The sequence below is a fragment of the Neomonachus schauinslandi genome, chromosome X (genome assembly GCF_002201575.2).
Source record: "Neomonachus schauinslandi chromosome X, ASM220157v2, whole genome shotgun sequence".
Classification (NCBI taxonomy): Eukaryota; Metazoa; Chordata; class Mammalia; order Carnivora; family Phocidae; genus Neomonachus; species Neomonachus schauinslandi.
The window spans coordinates 26,125,824-26,146,728 of record NC_058419.1 but is presented as its reverse complement, the minus strand read 5'-3'; the positions used below and the strand labels follow the sequence as shown (position 1 = coordinate 26,146,728).

Sequence of the window (20,905 nt, the reverse complement as noted above, 5' to 3'; positions counted from 1 at the left end):
ACCCTCCTGACAGCAAGGTTCAGGGTATCAGACAGGAACAGATCAAATGTTCACTGATTTTACTTTTCAGGCCTGTTCCTTTTTACAAGGAATAAAAATAAAAGCCAGCAAAAGAGAAGGAGGTTAAATTATCTTGAAAGACTAAACACGGCATGCACTGATCCCAGCTTTGCCAACCAGTTAGGGGCGATGCCAGTAGGCTCAAGTGGGGCTGATAAAGATCAAGGACACCGGTGTCTTTCGTATATGTTCAAGTAATTTACTATTAAACTTTTACTTACTAGATGGATGCCCGCGGATGAAAGAACGATCGGACAAGGAATATGAATGATAGAGGGAAAACCCACACTATTCTAATCGTTAAAATGAATCCGTAAATATATATCCTTTTAGGGACAACATCCATATTACCACCTTGAGAGAGACGGACAGCTAGTTCATGATAAGAGTATCCAAAAGGATTCGGAAACATGTATAATCAGTTAATATGCCAGGTGTGGCCCGAGGTACTTCCACATCTATGATTTTAACTAATCCCTACAACAACCTTGTTAGGTAGACATTCTCATCTTCATTTACACATAAAGCAGGGGAGGCCAAATGTGGTTGCCCAGTTGGGAGAAATGTGAGAGTCATATCAACACCCCGCGTTCTGACTGCAAATCACGTGGCCAGCAGCAGCATCTAAGCGGTATTACTAGTATGACCGAGGCTTCCAAGTACCTGACTAATGTAGGGATTTAGAGCACACACAGAGTGGTTAAGGTCAAAAGAGCAGACTACGATTCTCATCTTACTTTGCCACTCACAATCTAAATGATCCTGGACAAATCATTTCATCTCTTGGATTCTCAACTTCCTCACCTATAAGACGGGGATTATAAAATTGCCTACCCCACAGAACTGTTGAAAGGATCACATGCTATAATAATCATAAAGAGTTTGCCATCAACCAAGTTCTATGCTGTACAGACTGCAAAAAGTCTAGGGACAGATTCCTAAGGGTAGACGCCAATGGTGTGCAGTGGCAGCTAACAATGTTCGGACCCACTTCTATCGACGGTGCCTTATCACCGGCCAGAGGGCAATTAACTGCCATGTAGCATATTCAGTTTGTTGGAATGTGTTCATTTTGTGAACTCTGCTTGGTTAGGTTGTCAGATAGGTAGGATCCTGTGTGGCTCTAAATAGACACTAATGCTACAGTAAATCTTTATTCATTGAATTTCACAAAATCACAATTTGTTATCATTTGGACAGGGGCTGGATGGAAGCTTAACCTTTCCAGCATCTAGAGAATAGAGGGGTTGCCAAGCAAATTAATAGTGAAAAAGAAATTGAAGGGCTGATCATTCCAATGACTCAGTTAAACAAAATCTTCTCAGGCATTTTAGAAACCCATAAAAATGGGCTAATTATAAATCACTCATACATTTTTACTAATGCAGGCCCCTTAACAGGCACTCCCGTTAGCTTAGTTGTTGCTGTTACGTGCAGGGAAGGTAACAGGACTGTATTTCCTTGGGAAATAGTCTATAACTCATTTGATTTTTTTATCTATCCAGGCTGACTTTCACCCCAGCATTTTGCTATATTAGTAAGAAGAAAAAGGGAGAGGCTCAAGTGCACTCAGAATTTGACCTGCTCAAATCACTGTTATTGCTATCACCTCATACAATTGACTTCTTCTGGGTCAGGAAAGTAAATTGTTTATATGCCACTAATGTTCATGTCCTCTGGTCCCCAGCTGCCATCAGTGGCTTCTCAAATCACTCAGAGTAGAAGCCCATGTCCTGGCAATGACTTGACTTCCCCACAGTCTGGCTCTTCACTGTCTCTCTCTCTCACCTCTCTGACCTTACCTCCTATTATTCTATAACCCCCTTCCTCATTATTCCTATGCCTGGAATGTTCTTTACTCCAATATCAACATGGCTCACCCCTCACTTCCTTTAAGTCCAAAAGCCACCTTTTCAGGGAGGCTTTCTCTGACCACCTTATTTAAAACTGCACCCCTGTCCCATACTCATATCCTTTTCCCTGCTTTTAAAAAAATTTCTCCATCACACTTAGCGTCTTCTATCATACTATTTCTTTTCAAATTTTGGTTTATTGTCTGCCTCTCACGATTAGCATGTAAGCTCCATGGAAGCAAGGATGTAGTCTTTTTTTATTCATTGCTATTTCTGCACTAGAACAGCGCCGGGCTCAAAGTAAGCATTCAATACATACGTATTGAATGAATAAATGGATGTCTTAGAAGTCCTATTTCTATGACATTTGTAAATTTACCTAGAGATTAATAAATGTTCAACTAATGCATCAAACAAACATAAGTTATAAATAGATTCTTCATTGATACCACACTTTTATTGCCCTCTTTAAATTGCTATATTTCAAACACTAGTTCATTCATTTTCACCACTGCAAGGTAGGCAGATGTCAAGTATGACTAGACTTAGACAATGTGACAGATCTAGTCATAGAGTGCTTAGGTGAGTTACAGAGTGTAGATTTTCCAATTTTGTACCTGGAAGATTTTGTATCTGGCATCACTTGGCACTTTAAGCTCTCATAACTAAGTGATGATCCTTTAATAAATGGGTTGTTTGGAAACGAGGGGGCTATGGTCAGAAGAGAATAATGAGGACTATGCTTTGTGATGCTAGGTCTTTTGTCCCAGCCAAATCTTAAAAGTAAACCTGGAGAGGGTGTCTGGCCCTTCAACAAAGCAAATGTTACCAATTCATTGCTCCTTCTATTTCATTTTCCTATTTATTAAACACCGCAGCATGCTGGTGACATTCAAAACATGAAGCTTATTGATCCATGAGCTTATGTGTTCATAATTCACCCATGGTGCTGATTTCTAGATCTAGAAACACTATATCATAAAACAGGCTTGCAAATAGCTATTTTTTCTTAATGAATGGTGACTTGTTATGAAGAATGATTCCTGGAAGATCATTCACTTTTAGGCAGTTAACTTATTGATTTTACCAATGAATATGAATATAGACCACTGGAAGAGTTTGTATAAGAGAAGCTTGAAAAGCATGTGACAAATACTTAAAAGATCAGGGGAAAAAGGGCTGCTCTGATTAGACATTCTTATTCCACATCTTTTTAACCTCCTTGACAATCGTTCCACAGTATCAGAAACCACTTGCCTTCCTCTATAACTAGAGGGAATAAAATGAAATCTTTGTTTGATAACTGAAGATAGTATGAACTTCACACTGCTCTGTATGATCTGGCTAATGCCTACCTTCATATTCTCATTTACGAATCTCTCCTTGGCTTGTAGTCCAGCCACAATGACTTGCGTTTCACTTCCTAGAAGAGCCTAGTGCATTTCCACTGCAGGGCATTTGTACATGCTGTTTCCTTGGCCTGGAGCATTCTGCTCCTGACTCAGGTGAGGCCTCTCCTACCATGTAGACTTGGCTAGATCCCCCTATACATGTTTATAGCATTCTAAAAATTTTTTATAGCACTCTTTACAGTTGTAAATATGTAGTTGTTTGTGTCGTTTCTTATTTAGTATCTGTCTCCCTTCCTATACCATAAGCTCCATGAAGGCAGAAACTTGTCTTGTCATTTGCTCCCTAAAGCCAAGCACAATACTTGGCACAAAGTAGTAATAAATGAATGGAAAATTGGGTACACTCCATATGAAATGTCTGGCTGAAAGGTGCACATTTGGGTCAAACCTTTAGATCAGCATCATCCAATAAAATTTCTTCCCAATGATGGGAATTGCTCTAGATCTGTGCTAATAAGTAGTCACTAGGCTCATGTGGCTATTGAGCCCTTGAGATGTGCCTAGTGCAGCTGAGAAACTGAATTTTTATTTCACTTTTTATTTTATTTTTTAATCAGAGAGAGAGAGTGAGCACAAGCAGGGAGAGTGCCAGGCAGAGGCAGAAGCAGGCTCCCCACTGAGCAAGGAGCCCAATGCGGGACTCGATCCCAGGACCCTAGGATCGTGACCTGAGCCAAAGGCAGCCACTTAACCGGCTGAGGCACCCAGGCGTCCCAAGAAACTGAATTTTTAAAGATTTATTTATTTTAGAGAGAGAGGGGGTGGGAGAGAGAGAAAGCGAGCGAGTGTGGGGGGAGGGGCAGAAGGAGAGGGAGAGAGAATCTCAAGCAGACTCCCCACTGAGCACTGAGCTGGACGTGGGGCTTGATCTCATGACCCTGAGATCATGACCTGAGCTGAAACCAAGAGTTGGACACTTAACTGACTGAGCCACCCAGGCGCCCCAAGAAACAGATTTTTAAATGTTATTTAAGTTAAATTGAAATAGTCACATGTGATTAGTAGCTACCATATCAGACAGTGCAGATTTTGATATCTCCAAATGGTTAGATGTTGGATGGCCTATAAACTTAGCTGAACAAGAGAAAGAATTTTGAAATTTTTATGAGGTCCTATTTATCATTATTTTTCCTATTGTGGTTTCTTTCCTTGCTTTTATGTCTAAGAAGTCCTTTCCTGTCTTGAGATCTGTCACCTATATTTTCTTCTAATTGTGTTTGAGGTTTTCTTACCTTAAAGTCATTAATCAGCTGGAGTGTTTTTATTTATCTTATTTTTTTTTTGGAATATGCTAGAAATTGAAAACCTAAGGTTTTTTCTTTTTTTTTTCTCTTAGTAGTTGTCTCAGCACCATTTATTTCATAATGCTTCTTTTCCCTACTGATTTTTGATGCTGGTTTTATAATCCACTAAATTTTTATTTGTACTGGGGTGTGTGACAGAGCTTTTATTCGCTTGTTCTGATCTGTCTGTTCTTGTCTATGGCCATACCACCCTGAACGCGCCCGATCTCGTCTGATCTGTCTGTTCTTCCATTGGTACCACTTTGTTTTAATTATCAGAGCTTTAAAATATTCTTTAATGTCTGATAGTTCGAGCTTGTTCTATTTGTTTTAGCTATTCTGATTCAGCTGGTGTAATGTCTAAACTTTTTTTCTCATGTCAATTCATATGTGCACGTAACATAGGTGATCACATTTTCTTTTTTTTTTTTTTAAAGATTTTATTTATTTATTTGACACAGAGAGAGACAGCGAGAGAGGGAACACAAGCAGGGGGAGTGGGAGAGGGAGAAGCTGGCTTCCCGCCGAGCAGGGAGCCCGATGCGGGGCTCTATCCCAGGACCCTGAGATCATGACCTGAGCCGAAGGCAGCCGCCTAACCGACTGAGCCACCCAGGCGCCCCGGTGATCACATTTTCTAAACCCCAAATCGGTACACATGATTAACTCATGGAACTGTGGTCATCATTCACATTAATATTAAGTCTCCTCCTCCAAGCACAGGGTTGTGCACATGGTAGGTGCTTTTGGACTAAAAGGAAATGAGGTCGAGGCATTTGATAAGTTCATAATTTCTATGGTAATTAGTTCTTATATACACAATGCTTAAGATAGCTTTCCTTGTTTTGCATGTTAAGAAAAAAAATCCAAAGGTTATTTGTTCTCTGTTCTGTTCTTACTGTTCAAGGAGCTTTTAGGTAGCTCCTAGACCAGCTGTGTCACCCACATATTCAATGCAGCCCAGTTAGCTATTAAGAGTCACAATGCATTGAATCAGAGTGTAACTAAGTCAAAGCTGCAGGAAACAGCAGCTAAACTAATGAGTATTCAAAGCTGATTAGAATGCAAAAAATCCAGCCATTCTTTAAGGATCAGCTATAATATGGAGCAATCAGGTAGCAGCTACTTGAAGCAATTGCTTGAAAGTCATTTTTTTTGATTGGCAAGATTTCTTAAGGATTACATTTTATTTTTTATTTTTTATTTTTTTTTTTAAAGATTTTTTATTTTATTTATTTGACAGAGAGAGACACAGCGAGAGAGGGAACACAAGCAGGGGGAGTGGGAGAGGGAGAAGCAGGCTCCCCGCAGAGCAGGGAGCCCGACGCGGGACTCGATCCCAGGACCCCGGGATCATGACCTGAGCCGAAGGCAGTCGCTTAACCAACTGAGCCACCCAGGCGCCCAAGGATTACATTTTAAAAATGAGGACCATTTTTTCCCCCAAAAGGTTCAATTGCCACTTCTGATTTAATTAAAGCACACACACACACACACACGCACATGCACAAACAAGTATGCAAATATTAATCATTAGTCATATTCAACTAAATGAATCCAGTCATTCTGGATAGCTGGAAAGCTGAAACCACCAAATGAAGGACATTTAATGTATTCTTAGGGATAATATTTAAACAGCATAGGAATCAAATTATTGTCCAAAATCTCAGTCATGGGGCTTTCAGAGTTTATTTAATCCATCTTTCCATCTCAGGGTAGAACCAGATGTATATTTATCATCAATATCATTTTAATCCTACTAAAGGAAAAAAATGGTAATTGGAAGTCTCCAGGAGCCTTCCCCTGCTACTCCCTAAAGAAACAATCATAAAAATACAGTGAACTCAAATCAGGGTCGTTGATTTTTGATTCCCACATAGATATACAGTTTTAAAGGAATGTTCAGAGGTCAATACATATTTAGCAAAATCTTCTATACCTTTTGTGTCTATATATACCACAGATATTAAGAACTGATAATCCATTAATTCATTAATATTTAATTGATTCATTCATTAAACATTTTTGGCTGCCTCAAGGTGACCTTGAGGCCATAAAAATGCTTGATAATTATTCAATTATTTTTATCAAGCTGTACTTTATTAAGGCAGGAAACTTATTTTGACTTAACCCTGAGTTAGAAATTATAATCATAGAGGTTGTTAAAGTATTTTCTGAGCATAAACCTTTTAATCAATATATCAACTAAGAAATCTCTATTACGACCTCAAATCCTTTTTGGAATGAGGCAGACCACCAAGGTTTATACCCTGGTTTTATCATTTCTTTGTTATACGATCTTGAGCAACTCATTTAACTTCTCTGTGCCTTGGCTTCCTAATTTGTAAAGTAGTATATTAATAGTAGTTCCTGCCTCATGGGGATTAAATGAAATAATTCACATAAAGGACTCAGCACTGTGCCTTGTACATAGTAAATCCTAAATACAAGTATGCTAATCTTACTAGTGATTATATATTATATTATATTATATTGTATTATATTATATTACATCAAGGATTTCATGTGAAAGTAAAGTGAAGATGAATCTTGAAGGGCCATAAGAGTCCAGGAAATAGTTGATTAGTGCACCATTTAATTGAAAATCTCACTCTGGCTTCCCAAATAAAAAATTTTTTTTTCAATTTTTTTTCTCATTCAACATTATTTATTTTTATTATTTTTTAAATATATTTTTAAAATTTAAATTCAATTAATTAACATATAATGTATTATTGGTTTCAGAGGTACAGGCCTGTGATTCATCAGTCTTATATAACACCCAGTGCTCATTACATCACATGCCCTCCTTAATGCCCATCACCCAGTTACCCCATTCCCCTTCCCCTCCAGCAACTGTCAGTTTGTTTCCTATGATTAAGAGTCTTTTACGGTTTGTCTCCCTCTCTGGTTTCGTCTTATTTTATTTTTTTCCTCTCTTCCCCTAAAATTTTCAATTTAGATAGGTAGTAAACAGTCTCTTCCGAAAATGGGCTGTTATCCTAAGTCTAATGTATGTATATGTGTTCTATGCGTGTGAAGGGGAAGAGGGGGACAGTTTATCATCTTTTAAGGAGTTCACATGAACTGTCTCATTTCTCTATTTTTTTTTACAATAAATATTTACAATAACCCTATGAGAGAGTTAATATTATTATCAGACCCATTTCAGAAATAAGGAAATTGAAGCACAGAGATATCAAGAAACTATTCCCAAATCATACAGCAGCCAGTAAGTACGCAGCAGCCACAAAGTTTAACTTCAAAGCCCTGTGCACCGAATCACAAAGTTGCTTCCACTTAAAGTTCATAAAGTCTTGTCACTTTTGAGGTAAACTGCTGGCCAGAACTAGTAAAGGGGGCAACTCTTACATCCAGCAATCCTCAAATTAGGATTGCTACCTTATTGATTTAAGTCTCATGTTTGGATTCAAATGACAAAGTGTATAATTGTCTAAGCAGATATAGAAGCCAGAGGAATCAAATTTAATGACCTACTTCATCTTGAGCTGATATACAAGATTAGAAAGAAAACTTTTGTATTAACTTCATGTTTCCTTGAGTCGAAAGAAAGAAGAAACTCAGGATTTGTTGTTTTAGGTTCATTCAGAGGTGATCTGGGCTGTTTTGAGGCCTGATTGAACAATATATTAGACACTTTGGTTTGTTTGACTAAAAAAGGAGTGGTTAGGTTACCCTGAGGCCTTGGAGCCAATACGGCTTTTGAAAACATCATGGGCAACTCTTGAATTAAATATAAAAATTCTACTGTGAATTGTCTTAATGCTGTGTCCTTTGAAAGATACAAAGCATTACTAAAAGGTAGAGACACAAGAGGTTGCTTTAAATAACTAAGAATGAAGAAAATGATTTCACAGTGTGTATAGTGTAGGCATCTGACAGTTTGAAGAGGGGTACATGTATATAATAAATGGTATAATAAATGCCACAGATACGGGAGGCGGAGTGGCTGTAGTCGTTAAGAAAACAGACTCTGATGTCATATAGACCTGAACTGGAACCAGGGTGCTATGACTTTCTAGTTGTGTGACCTTGGAAAAGTCACATACTATCCCCACTCCAAGCATTAGCTTTTCCATCTAGAAGTAGGAAAAGTAGTGCCCACACCTCATGGCGTTGTGAGAATTAAATGAGATATAATAATGCATGCAGAGTTCGTAATATTGTCTAATGGTAGTAAATATTCAATAAACCATGATTTAAAAAGTAGTATGGCCTTATATAACAATATTGCTTATACGAAGGGTTCCCAATTTTCACTCTTGGCCAAATTGGTCATCGCTGTGCTGGGCTATTCCTTTCTCATATGGACATTTTGTAAATAACTCACCTCCATCATTGTCCAAGTTATCTCCACAAAGCATTTCCATGACAACATTGCAGCCTGTCCCACTCCAACCCACCTGACACACACAGTGCCAACCATTTTGATCCAGGGTACATCTCCCATTTCCAAAGCAGAGCCCCGGGCAGCCATCTGTAAAGACAGCAGAGAATAACAATCATGGAGACATCAGAATGGGATTGGCCAACAATGATGTATCTACCTATAGGAAAGCATCTAATCGCTTGGGCTCCCCTCAGATGAGGTGTTAAATAAATGGAAAAGGAAGTTGCTTGCTTACAAGACCTTCCCAGGAAACTTGTTATCCCTAACTCGGCTGTGCTTTTCCTTAGAGAGCCAATTAAGCATTATTAATGCTAGCCCCTGGATTCCCAACCTCTAGTGTAGATAAGATGAAAACTATGATGGGGACAAAAAAATGTTTTTTTTGTTTCTTTTTGAAAAAACGAATCTTCTCAGCTCAATCAAAACTGGATGGATGATATTGTATCTAGTTGTGGCCAATAAGCTGGGAAAAGACAGCAGTTTCTATGAAAAGAAACTTCCCCTAACTACTTCCAGTTTGTACTGATTTTTCCCTTGTGAATCACTGCTTCAGGACTTCAGTATATTGGTAGGCAGTTCAGACCATGCCATTAAAAATTTGTCCATATAAATGCCTTAGAAATGTGCTGCAATTGCTTTACATTTATTTGGCTTTTTTTCTTTAAGATTAGCATTGATCCGAGGGCTAAGGATTAAATTTTTTATTTATCTGGTATCTCGCATAGAAGCTAGCATAATAATATTAGGCCTGTAGTAGGTGCTCAACAAATGTTTATGGAATTAATGTGTGCCAAATTGAGACTTTCAGAATTCTAGAGAATGACTGGATAAATAGAGTCAAGAGGAAATTGTTGTGCTTAAATGACTTCTATCCATTGATAAACCGCAAACACTAACAATGGTGTCTATTTAGACTTTTAATTTCTCTGGGATGCCCTACTCTTTCTACTAATAGTTCAGAGTTAGGCCATTTCAAAGGGCATCTGTGTATGTGCCAAGTGCTCAGTGGACAGATGAACAGAGATGGCAATAATAGCATATAGCTTCTGGAATTTTCCCAGTAGCAGCACAAGACCAGATCTGCATTTTACTGGAGAGAATTCAATCAATATTTTTTTTTTCATTTGCTGTCTTTGAAAGAAAATTCCAGAAGTATAAAGAGCAAAATAATTTTTTAAAAATCTGTAGACATAATCCAATGTTCCTTCCAAATGGTTTTCTAAGTAACTATCAACAGACCAGGCAAAGAAACAACTTTAAAATAAAATGACAGATGGCTGTTAGAAAATATGAAGACTCTTTCTCATTATATATATTATATGTAAATATATATATATATTCCTCAAGAAGTGGTACAGGATGAATATATATATATATATAGGTTTAAGAAAGAATTTATCTAGCTCCATTCATCTAGTTCCATTATCATAGATATACAATGGATACAGAGAAATCAGGGATAACTTGGAACATAGTCAACCTTCTGAGGCTGAGGTAAAGAAAGGCACCAGAATATCTGACAGAAAAACCCTTATTGTCTCTATCAAAGGCAGATCCTTGGGGGGATGCACGATGGGTTACTTATAAGGGGAGAATTCTTCTGCCCTTGAAAGGATACTGTACATGGACTTAGAGCCATATTGTTAAGTTAAAGAAAGTGTTCAGCTGTCTGTCCAAACCTAGTTCATTTAATAATTACCTGCCTGTGTTACACATACAGACACATGCACACACACACACACAAAACTCCATAGAAAGACAAAGAAAAACAGTTCTTAAAACTGCTTGTCAATCCATTATACAATATGGCAAAAAAAATGACTCTTTGATGCTGGAAAAACAAATTATTTTTTAGTCAGACTATTATATCGTGAACCTGACAATATCACACTTAAGGAAGCTTGCCAGAAGTAAAAACACAAACCCGAAACACACACACACACACACACCACCCACCCTTCCTTTCCCACATGCATATTTTCCATTTACAATATTTTTCTGCGATAAAACGAGTGAGAAGAATCTTACCTCGGACAGCATCTAAGTAGTGAGCTAAAAGGGGGGGAAAGAGTGATTGAATGAATTTCTGGGAGACCACAGCTATCCAACATGTACTAATGGTCTACCATCTGTTGCCCGGGAGGAGAACAGCAAACTGTGAGCTGCCAAAATGCCGGCAGCTCACAAGTTGGTACAAGGGCCTGTGTAGTTTGGGAATAATATTTTCTGTGGGAAAGATATTAATGGCTTTTCTGCAAGAAACTCTATTAGGCTTCCTAAAAAAGTGTCATATTTCATTAAAAGTATAAGAACTGCATTTTTACATTTCAGTAATAACTTTTCATGAAAGAGCACTCGCTTGAACTTCTTACTAGTAATATCTTTAGAAGGGAGTTCTGGAGTAACTACCTCCCGTAATCATCACAATATTTAAATCCTCTTACGTGAAGGCAATAAACTTACTGTATTGCGGGAATGTAATTACAGCCGCTGCATCGGAGTCTCACCCCTCACCACCTTTTTAATGAATCTTAAATATTTTCCACAGTCACAGAACAAGACTTACCGTACCTTTAGTAGAGTAGTAATGCAGTTTATTAAGATTATATGTTATATATGTTATATATAGTATACATTACTTTGGCAGGTCCTGACTGTTATAACAAAATACTTTTACCTAAAAATGAGAGTGGTGGTACAGTCTGGTGGGGGGAAAAAAAAGCCCACAAACAATGAATTGGGTATCCAGAGGCCCATGCTTGCCTTTGCTCTGCATGGGATGTCTGTGTGCTCACGGAATGCCACAGAAACACTCTGTGACCTGCTTTCCTTAGCTGAACAATAGATTCGTACTTGTCTGTCTACACATGAAGGAGGCCTTTGTGGCAGATACATGTATGTGTCAAGGACTTGGATTTTTTTTTCAGAAGAATAAAAATATTTTAAAATTGAAACTCTAGTTATTATTACTGTTTTTTATAGTGTGAAGACCGCATGATAGATTTATTACATAGGCTTTCTCACACCCACAGACGGTTCTCCCAGGCAGCATCCTCAAAATTAGTGAAAGTCGTGACAAGGGCTGGGAGAGGGTAGATGCCTCAGTTATAAACTCTCTATACTACCCGATAAACAATTCAACACAGATGTTCTATTGATGGTAGGTCAGGAGTGCCTTCCTCATATACATTAAAGACAGCTCCTAATAATATCGAATGGCCTCTGTTAAAGTAGTCCCGTTTAATGAAATTGTCTCTAAGTGCTTTCAAGTGAAACAACCTATACTTTTCAAAAGGAAAAATGGGGAGTGAATGTTATGTTCACAACAAAAACACTTCTCTTATTAACTAATGACACTTTATTCCAATGTATCATCTTTCATTTGGGTAACTCAATGCACCAGAAAACAGAAAATATAAGGAATATTGAAGTAATGAGCTAAGAAATGACACAAGAAAGAAGTAAGATACTATCAACAAAAGAGGAACACTCCCAATTAACCAAACTTTCAAACTTATGGCTAACCCTTCACCCTTTTCTCTCCTCCAACCTCAAATTCTATGAAAAGCCTGGTGATAGATCACTAATATGCTTTTCCTTCTTCAATTAATCCAATGTACTTTGTTCAAAGCATGGTGGTACTTACCAATTGTGCAGTGGTCGCCCTCCCATCCAGGGCTACACTCACATTTTCCATCTTTGCACTGGCCATGCTCGGCACAGTGAGAATGACAGGAGCGTTCTTCACATGTTGGTCCTACCCAGCCTTCTTCACACTGGCAAATTCCTCTTGAGCAGACTCCATGGCTACCACACTCCATGGTACAGAGCTCTGTGGGAAATTCAGAAAAGATATATTTACATATTTTATTAAAACCAGAGTCTATTCTTTCCAAAAGACATTAGAATTACCAAAAATCCCACTCTATTTTTATATTTTAAATATATAAACCAAATGTCACAAAGACCTCTAGCATTTCAGTGAATTTGCAAGGAACTCTATAAAAAAGATAGTTAAGTCTCTAAGTATAAAATAAACCCTAAGTCAAATTGATTTTGAAAAGTCCATAAAATGATAATGGCATTCAAGGCTTAGAAATGAAGTCAGTGCTAAACAAATGTCAAGTGAGTTTCACTAAAAGTTCATTAAGATCACAAATAATGTTATAAGGATTTTATGATGCTGTAAGCAATCACTGGGGAAAACACACACACATAGTAAAATGGTGCTCTAACTTCATTCAGGAAGAGAAGTTCTACAATTGGAAAGATAGCTTTCTAATAAAATTTATAATATACAAAAGGTAAAGCTGCCAATGATGGTAATCAACTGGTTTCCCTGAACATACAAACAATATCTGCATTTAAGCATTTAAAATGAATCCTGGTTGATTAAAATACAGTCTTATCTTGACATGTCATTCATTATTTGGCCAATATAATCAAGTTGTATACTGGCTCTGACGAGGTTCTCTCCCCTGTCCCCTTGACTTTTGTTGAGACATGCTGAATATTAATAAAGTTATGACAGTAGAGAAGCTAAAGTAAAAGTTTGGCAAACATTTTTCTTGACTGAATACCCTTGCTGGAGGAGGAAATGGGGGATAAAAGCCTATAGAAAGAACACAAAAGGAATAATGCAATAGGTTTTGGGTACAATTGGCCATATACTCTTGAAAGAAACAGAGAATGTTCTGAAGCCAAGTCATCTATCTTTCATAATCTCAAATTTTGAAACTGGTTTTATATATTTAGAAGTATTGACATGTGATGATATCAGTATTACCCTATATTACCTGTAACTATGTAACGAAGGTTTCTACTGTACAGATAGCTGAGTTATTTTTCAGTTGGTAAGAATATCTTCTGATAAAGCCATGGGTATAGATTTTATTACTATCTAAATCAATTTGTTCACTAATTCATTCACAAGTATTCTCTGTGGGTCAAGGTATGATAGAAAGAATAGTGGATATGAAATAAGGATTCCTCTGCATAAAAGCTGTGTACCCTTAGGAAAATTACTAACATGCTCTCTTAATTTCTGCTTGTGTAACTACACAATGGAAGTAATAATACTTACATCTCACAGGGTCACTGGACAGATCTGAGACATATTTTGGAGGTAGAACCAATAGGAGTTCCTTAAGACTGGATATGGGGATTGAAGGAAGGGGAAAAATGAGAGTTTTGGCTTAAACAAGTGGGTGGATACTGCTGCCATTAATGAAATGGGAAAGGCTAAGGGAAGAATAAGGGTAGAAGATCAAACATAAACTTTGAGATAATGTGTAGACAGCCAAATGAATTTAACAGGCCAGGGCTGGAGATGTGAAATTGGCAATCATTAGCACATAGGTGGTATTTAAAGGCATGAGACTAGATGATATCCCTAAGGAGAGAGGATAGACAATGCTTGGAATAAGCCCTGAGGTATCCCATTATTTAAAGACAAGATATTAAAAACAGGAAGCATTGGGGTGCCTGTCTGGCTCAGTCAGAAGAGCATGTGACTCTTAATCTCAGGGTCCTGAGTTTGAGCCTCACGTTCAGTATAGAGATTACTTAAAAAAAAAAAAACTAAACTAAACTAAAAAAGGAGGAACCATCAAAAGGAGACTGGGAAGGAGAGGCAGTGAGTGATAGGAGGAAATCCAGGAGATTGTGGTCTAACACCAGAAGAAGACCCTTTTTCAAGAAGAGAGTAGCTAGCAGTATAACATTACTGAGAGGTCAAGTGAGATTTGGGCAGAGAAGTGTCCATTGAATTTATCAATACAGAAATTGTTGGTGGCTTTAGCAAGAGCTGTATTGATAAGGTAGCAGTTGTAAAGTCAGATCTGAATGGGTGGAAGAGTGAATGTAAAACTGTGTGTGGGGTCAACAGATTGTAAGAAAAGTATAGAACCAAGAAAATACAAAAAAAGGGGGCTTTGCCTAATAAATGGTAGTTCAAGTAGGTTGATCTTGAAATAGCACTTACTCTCTGTATCTTGGTTCTGAATCTCTAATTGATAATCTGGATTTCTAATTTCTGTTCTTGTCATGAATCTGAGGTTCTAATTATGCTCCCTTAATAGCCTTCCCCAAGGCTGAACTGAAAGGGCCTTTCTAAGATCAGGGAGCTAAACGGGTCAAAGCCAATCAAGTCAGAGCTAACAGAAACAATTAGAGGCAAATTTTTGTGCATATTGCTTTATACAACTATAAAATTTAGGCACAGAAAAATATATCCATCATTCTGGTGATTTCCTGAAAAGTAACAGGACTAGATGAACAGTATCAGCAAAACGGCAGATAAGCCTATCCTTAAAGCATCCCATTATAAACCTTAGAACTGTTGAATATAATGTAATAATTTTAAAAATTGCATGTCTTGGCTCACAAGAAACAGAATTATCAAATGCCAGAAGCAAAGATGATGCTAACAGCCAAAGAAGTAAGCATATAAGTCAACCTTCTGGCAGCTCTGAGTGGTTATCATACCCAGTAATGACTAGGGGCTTGGGTATCTATGTCCACAGAGGAAAAAGGGATGACATTTTTGGCCCATTAAGATGGGGAGTTAGACTGAAATCCCTGCAGAAAGTAAGGACCCTTGAAGGGATGCAGTTTTAGTGAGATGGGGACTAATAAACTCTATCCACTAGCCCAGAGAGATGGCAAGGAAGCATTAACTATAACGATAATAATAATATCATTAATAGTAATAAATTTGGGAGTTAGAAAACAATATTGAAATAAAATACTACCTAATAATAATATGTGCAATAGAGTGTCCTGAATGAAATATTTCTAAAACTTTGTACTATTCAGGAGTTAAGTAAGATATTGTGTCAAGTATGCATATAAAAATTTAAAGGTGGAATTGTTTCTAGTAAATGTGACCTCAGTAATTTTTACTATTCTGTCCTGATGGAAACTGGAAAATTTAGACAAAATATATTTAAAAACTGTTGGACATTACTGGAGTTCAACAAAGAGTAAAGAGTTACTGGGCCACATTCTAGGAGAAAAAGAAAACCCAGAGAGTTGATTTTTGACATTTATGGATGCTTTGCCTCTAACAGCCAGCTGGAAGACTCAGAAGCTGGGTAGAGCTTTTGTCAGTCTCACGGGTGCCGAAAGAAAAATATTTGACTACATAATGGCTAAGAAATTTCTAATACTAAAGAAAATATCAAGCCAAATATATGAAGCAAAATTGAAGGAACAAAAAAGAGAAAAAGACAAATTTACAACATAGTCAGAGACTTTATGCCCCCCTTTCTCATTAGCTGATGATAGAACAAGCAGACAACAAATCAGAAAGGATGTGAAATATTTGAGTAACATGATTATCAAATTTGATCTAATTGACACATATAGAGAACTATAATAAATAATACAAAAGGCACATAATTTTCAAGTTCACATGGAACATTTACAAATATTGACCATATGCTGGGCTATAAAGCAAGTCTCAATGTATCTCAAGTATTGAAATTATTTATAGCATGTTGTCTGCCTACTGTGGACTTAAACTTGAAATACAAAGAAAAACAAAAGGTAACTATAAAATCCATATAAGTTTGGAAGTTACAAAATATACCTCTAAAAAGCTATGGGACAAAAAACAAATCATCATGGAAAGTAGAAAATACTTTAAATGAATGAAAATACAATGAACATATCAAAACTGGTATAACTAAATCCATGTATATAGGAAAACTTATAAGGTATAAAGGAAAACCAGCTAAAAACAATGACACATGCATCCATTCCAAGAAATTAGAAAAAAGAAAAGCAAAGTAAACTCAAAAAGGGTAGAAGAAAGAAAATAATAATTATAAAAGCTGAAATTAATTAAATAGGAACAAACACACAATAGAAAGAATCAAGAAAGCCAATGCTTGACAATTTGCATAGCCCAATAAAACTGATAAACTTCTGATGGGAACTGATGAAGAAGAAAATACAGAATATCCAAATAACTAATATCACTAACGAAAAAGATGACATTGCTATTGAATGTACAGACATAAAACATCATAAAAGAACATTACAAACAACTTTTTGTCAATACATTTGAAAATTTCAATGAAATGGACAAATTCCTAGTAAACACAATTTACAATAATGAACACATACACACAAAAGGAAACTGAATGGTTTCTATAAAGAACGTAAATCCACAAATGAAAAATATTCCCACAAAGAAAATCACAGTCTCAGATGACTTCACTTGTAAATATACCAAACTTTTAAGGAATAAAAACCACCAGTCTTGAATAATCTTTTTCAATTTTACTCATGAATATGAATGCAAAATCTTAAACAAAACATAAACAACAAATCTAGCATTACATAACATGAAATAATGTAATGACCAATTTGTGCTTATTCTAGGAATACATGATTATGTTTCTATCTGAAAATCAATCAATGTAATTCATCACATATATGGAATAAAAGAAAAAAATCATATGATCATCTAAATAGATATATATAAGTACTTAGTAAAATACTAAACATCTATTCATGATAAAGGCTTATAGCAAACTAAAACTAAGAAGAACATTAATCTGATAAAGATTAGCTACAAAAAACCCTACAGCAAACATCATATTTAATAGTGAGATGTTGAAATAGTTTTTCTATTTTTGAGAACTGAGAAAAGATGCCTATGATCATCACTTCTATACACCATAATTTTAGAGGTCCTAGCCAGTGCAATAATATAAGAAAAAGAAAAAAATTTATATTGAAAAGGAATAAATAAAACCATCATTATTCAAAGATAGTATGATTGTGCATATACACACTATAAGAAGACTCTATATAGATAAATCATTAGAATATGTGAATTTAGCAAGTTCTCTAGATATTAGGCTAATATATAAAAAAGTTCTCTTTATATCAGCAACGAGAAATATTTAAACCATGTATAACAGCATCAAAACATCATACACCTAGTAATAAACTTAAAAAAATATTTGCAAGACTTATGATGAAAACTATAAAGCTTTATGAGAAAAATTAGAGAAGACTTAGATAAATGGAATGCTTTGCCAAACTCATTACCTGAAAAACAAAATTACAGACGTCAATTTCCCCCAAATTATTCTGTAGATTAAATGCAACCTCAATCAATATCTTGGCAGTTTGTGTGTGTGTTTGTACATGTGTGTAAATATTAACCAGCTAAAGAAAGAAGCAGAATAAAGTGAGAAGATGTACTCTAGCCAACAGCAAGACTTACTGTAAAGTTATGTTAATTTCGACAGTGGGTATTGACACAATGGCAAATAGACCAATGAGAGTGAATAGTCTTAAAACTTATAAGGATACTTGATTTATGGTTAAGATGGCACTGCAGGCGACTGTGAAATAGCTGCTGTTTTAAGTGGTTCTGGGCAACGGAATATCCACTAGAAGAAAAACCATCACCCCATATATAAAATTAATTCCACATACAATATAGTAAACATAAACTATCAAAACTTCTAGAACACAACATAAGAAAAAAATTTCATGATCTTAGGGTAAAAAAAATTTCTTAAACAGTACACACAAATGCTAACCATAAGGGCAAAAAATAATAAATTGGGTTGTATCATAATTAGATTGTCTTCAAATCAAAAGACAAAGAAAAAACATGCTATAAGTGGTAGAATATATTCACAGCACATATAAATGAAAAAGAGCTTGTATCCAGAATATACAAAGAATTTCTTCAAATCAATAATAAGACACACAATTCAATAGAAGAATGGGTAAGAGATCTTGGCATGCCTGGGTGGCTCAGACGATTAAGCATCTGACTCTTGGTTTTGGCTCAGGTCCTGATCTAAGGGTCATAAGACTGAGCCCCATATTGGGCTCTGTGCTCAGCACGGAGTCTGCTTGAGATTCTCTGACTTTCCCTCTCCCTCTGCCCCTCCCTCCGCTCTGTCTCTTTCTGTCTGCCTGTCTGTCTGTCTGTCTGTCTCTCTCTCTCGCAGGTAAATAAATAAATAAATAAAATCTTTAAAAAAAAGAAAAATGGGCAAGAGATCTGAAGAGGTACTTTATAAAAGATGATATCCAAGTCTACAAAACCATATGGAAACATGCTTAGCATCATCACTTATCAGGTAGATACAAAATAACATAACAATGAAATACCACGGCACACTCACAAGAATGGTTAAAATCTATAAGACTGACAGTAATAAGTGTTGGTGATCATGTAAAGTAATAAAAAGTCTCATATACTACAAGTGACTATATAAATTGGTACAACCACTTTGGAAAACTCTTTGACATTATCTGCTAAAGTTTGATATATGTATACCTTGTGGTTCAGCGATTCCAATTCTTAGTATTTACTCAACAGAAGTGCAAGCAAGCAAATGTTCACTGAAAGATATGTATAAAAGTGTTCATAGAATTATATGTGTTAGCCAAAAAATGGAAATGCTTTAAATATCCATCAACAATAGAAGATATAATTGTGGTAGGTAATCTGCAAAAAAAAAAAAAATAGTATGTCACAATGAAAATGGGTGATCTACAGCTATGTGCCATAATATAGATGAATTCCTCCAAAAATAATGTTGAGGGAAAGATATGAGATGCAAAATCATACATACTGTAAAATTCCATTAATACAATTTTTGGAAAGCAGGCAGCTATTAGAAGTCAGGATAGTTATACTGGGGAGGAAAGAAGGAGGAGGTAATAATTGAGGAGGGCCACAAAGGAGGCTTCTGGGTATAGTATCCTACATTTTGACTTGGGTGGCAGTTAACAGGCGTTTTATACTTAGATAATTGACTAGGCTGTACAGTTACGACTTTTGTACTTTTCTGTATATGTGTTATATTTTAATAAAATGTTAAGAAATCAGTTGTAATGATCAAAAGAACAGAAATATACAGAAACTTACAACTTGCAAGGTTGAAAAAGAGTGAAGATAACTCAATCAAAGAAAAAGCAGAAAAGGGGGAAAGACAAAGAAAAAATAAATATTATAAATAGGAGACACAAAAGAAGATTCTGGGCTGTAAATCCAAACATGTCAGTAACCCCAGTAAATAAAAACAAACTGAACTTGAAATCTAAAAGAGAGAGACTCTGGAACTCAGTGGAAAAGAAAATCTAGTTATGTTCTTTATGTTAATAAGAGATGTGCTGAAATATACTAATAAAATTCGGTAATAAAAGGAAAAAGCATTCTAGAAAAGTACCATCCAAGAGAAGTTTGGTGTAGCTATAACATTATCAGACAAAATAGATTTCAAGGTAAAGCATTATGGATAAAGAGAGTCATTATGTAATGGTAAAAGGAATAATTTGTCAGGGAGATGTAAAAATCCAGACTGATTAAAAAATATAGCTTCCAGATAGATAAAGCAAAAGCTGATAGACTGATAATAAGACAAGTTGAAAATTTCACTATCAGTAATAAGAAGATAAAAAATTAGTGAGGAAGTAGAAAATTTGAATAGTACAGTTAACAACTTTAATATACTGGACATATATGGACTATATGATACATATTCTTTTCAAGCACATAGAGAATACCTACTAAAACTGACAAATAGTAGTTCCCAAGGCAAGGCTCAATAAATGGCAAAGATTTTACATCCTGCAGATCACAATGTTTCAGCAAAATGCACTAAAATTAGAAATCAATAAGCAAAACAAAACAAAACAAAACAAAAAACCCACCACAGAAAAGTGTTCTTTAAAAACACACTTCATAATAATTCATGGATTACATAAAAATTATATTGGAAATCAGGAACTGAATAACAATGAAAATACTATTTATAAAAACTTGTGTGATACAGCTTAGACAGTTACTTAAAGGAAATTTACAGCCTTACATACATTTAATAGAAAAGAACAGCTGAAAATTAA

The 20,905-nt window shown here is 35.9% G+C and overlaps 1 protein-coding gene across 3 annotated transcripts in view; it reads right to left on the bottom strand.

Annotated features, from left to right (window-relative positions):
• Positions 1 to 20,905, bottom strand: part of TENM1 (teneurin transmembrane protein 1) — a 548,130-nt gene that overhangs the window by 157,765 nt on the left and 369,460 nt on the right. For all 3 annotated transcript variants that reach the window (XM_021685960.1, XM_021685969.1, XM_021685964.1), the window contains exons 12-14: positions 12,666 to 12,851; positions 11,048 to 11,071; positions 8,960 to 9,106 (exon numbers count right to left, since the gene is read on the bottom strand). In XM_021685960.1, the coding sequence (XP_021541635.1) occupies positions 8,960 to 9,106; positions 11,048 to 11,071; positions 12,666 to 12,851 (357 nt within the window). The remainder of the gene's footprint in view (positions 1 to 8,959; positions 9,107 to 11,047; positions 11,072 to 12,665; positions 12,852 to 20,905) is intronic.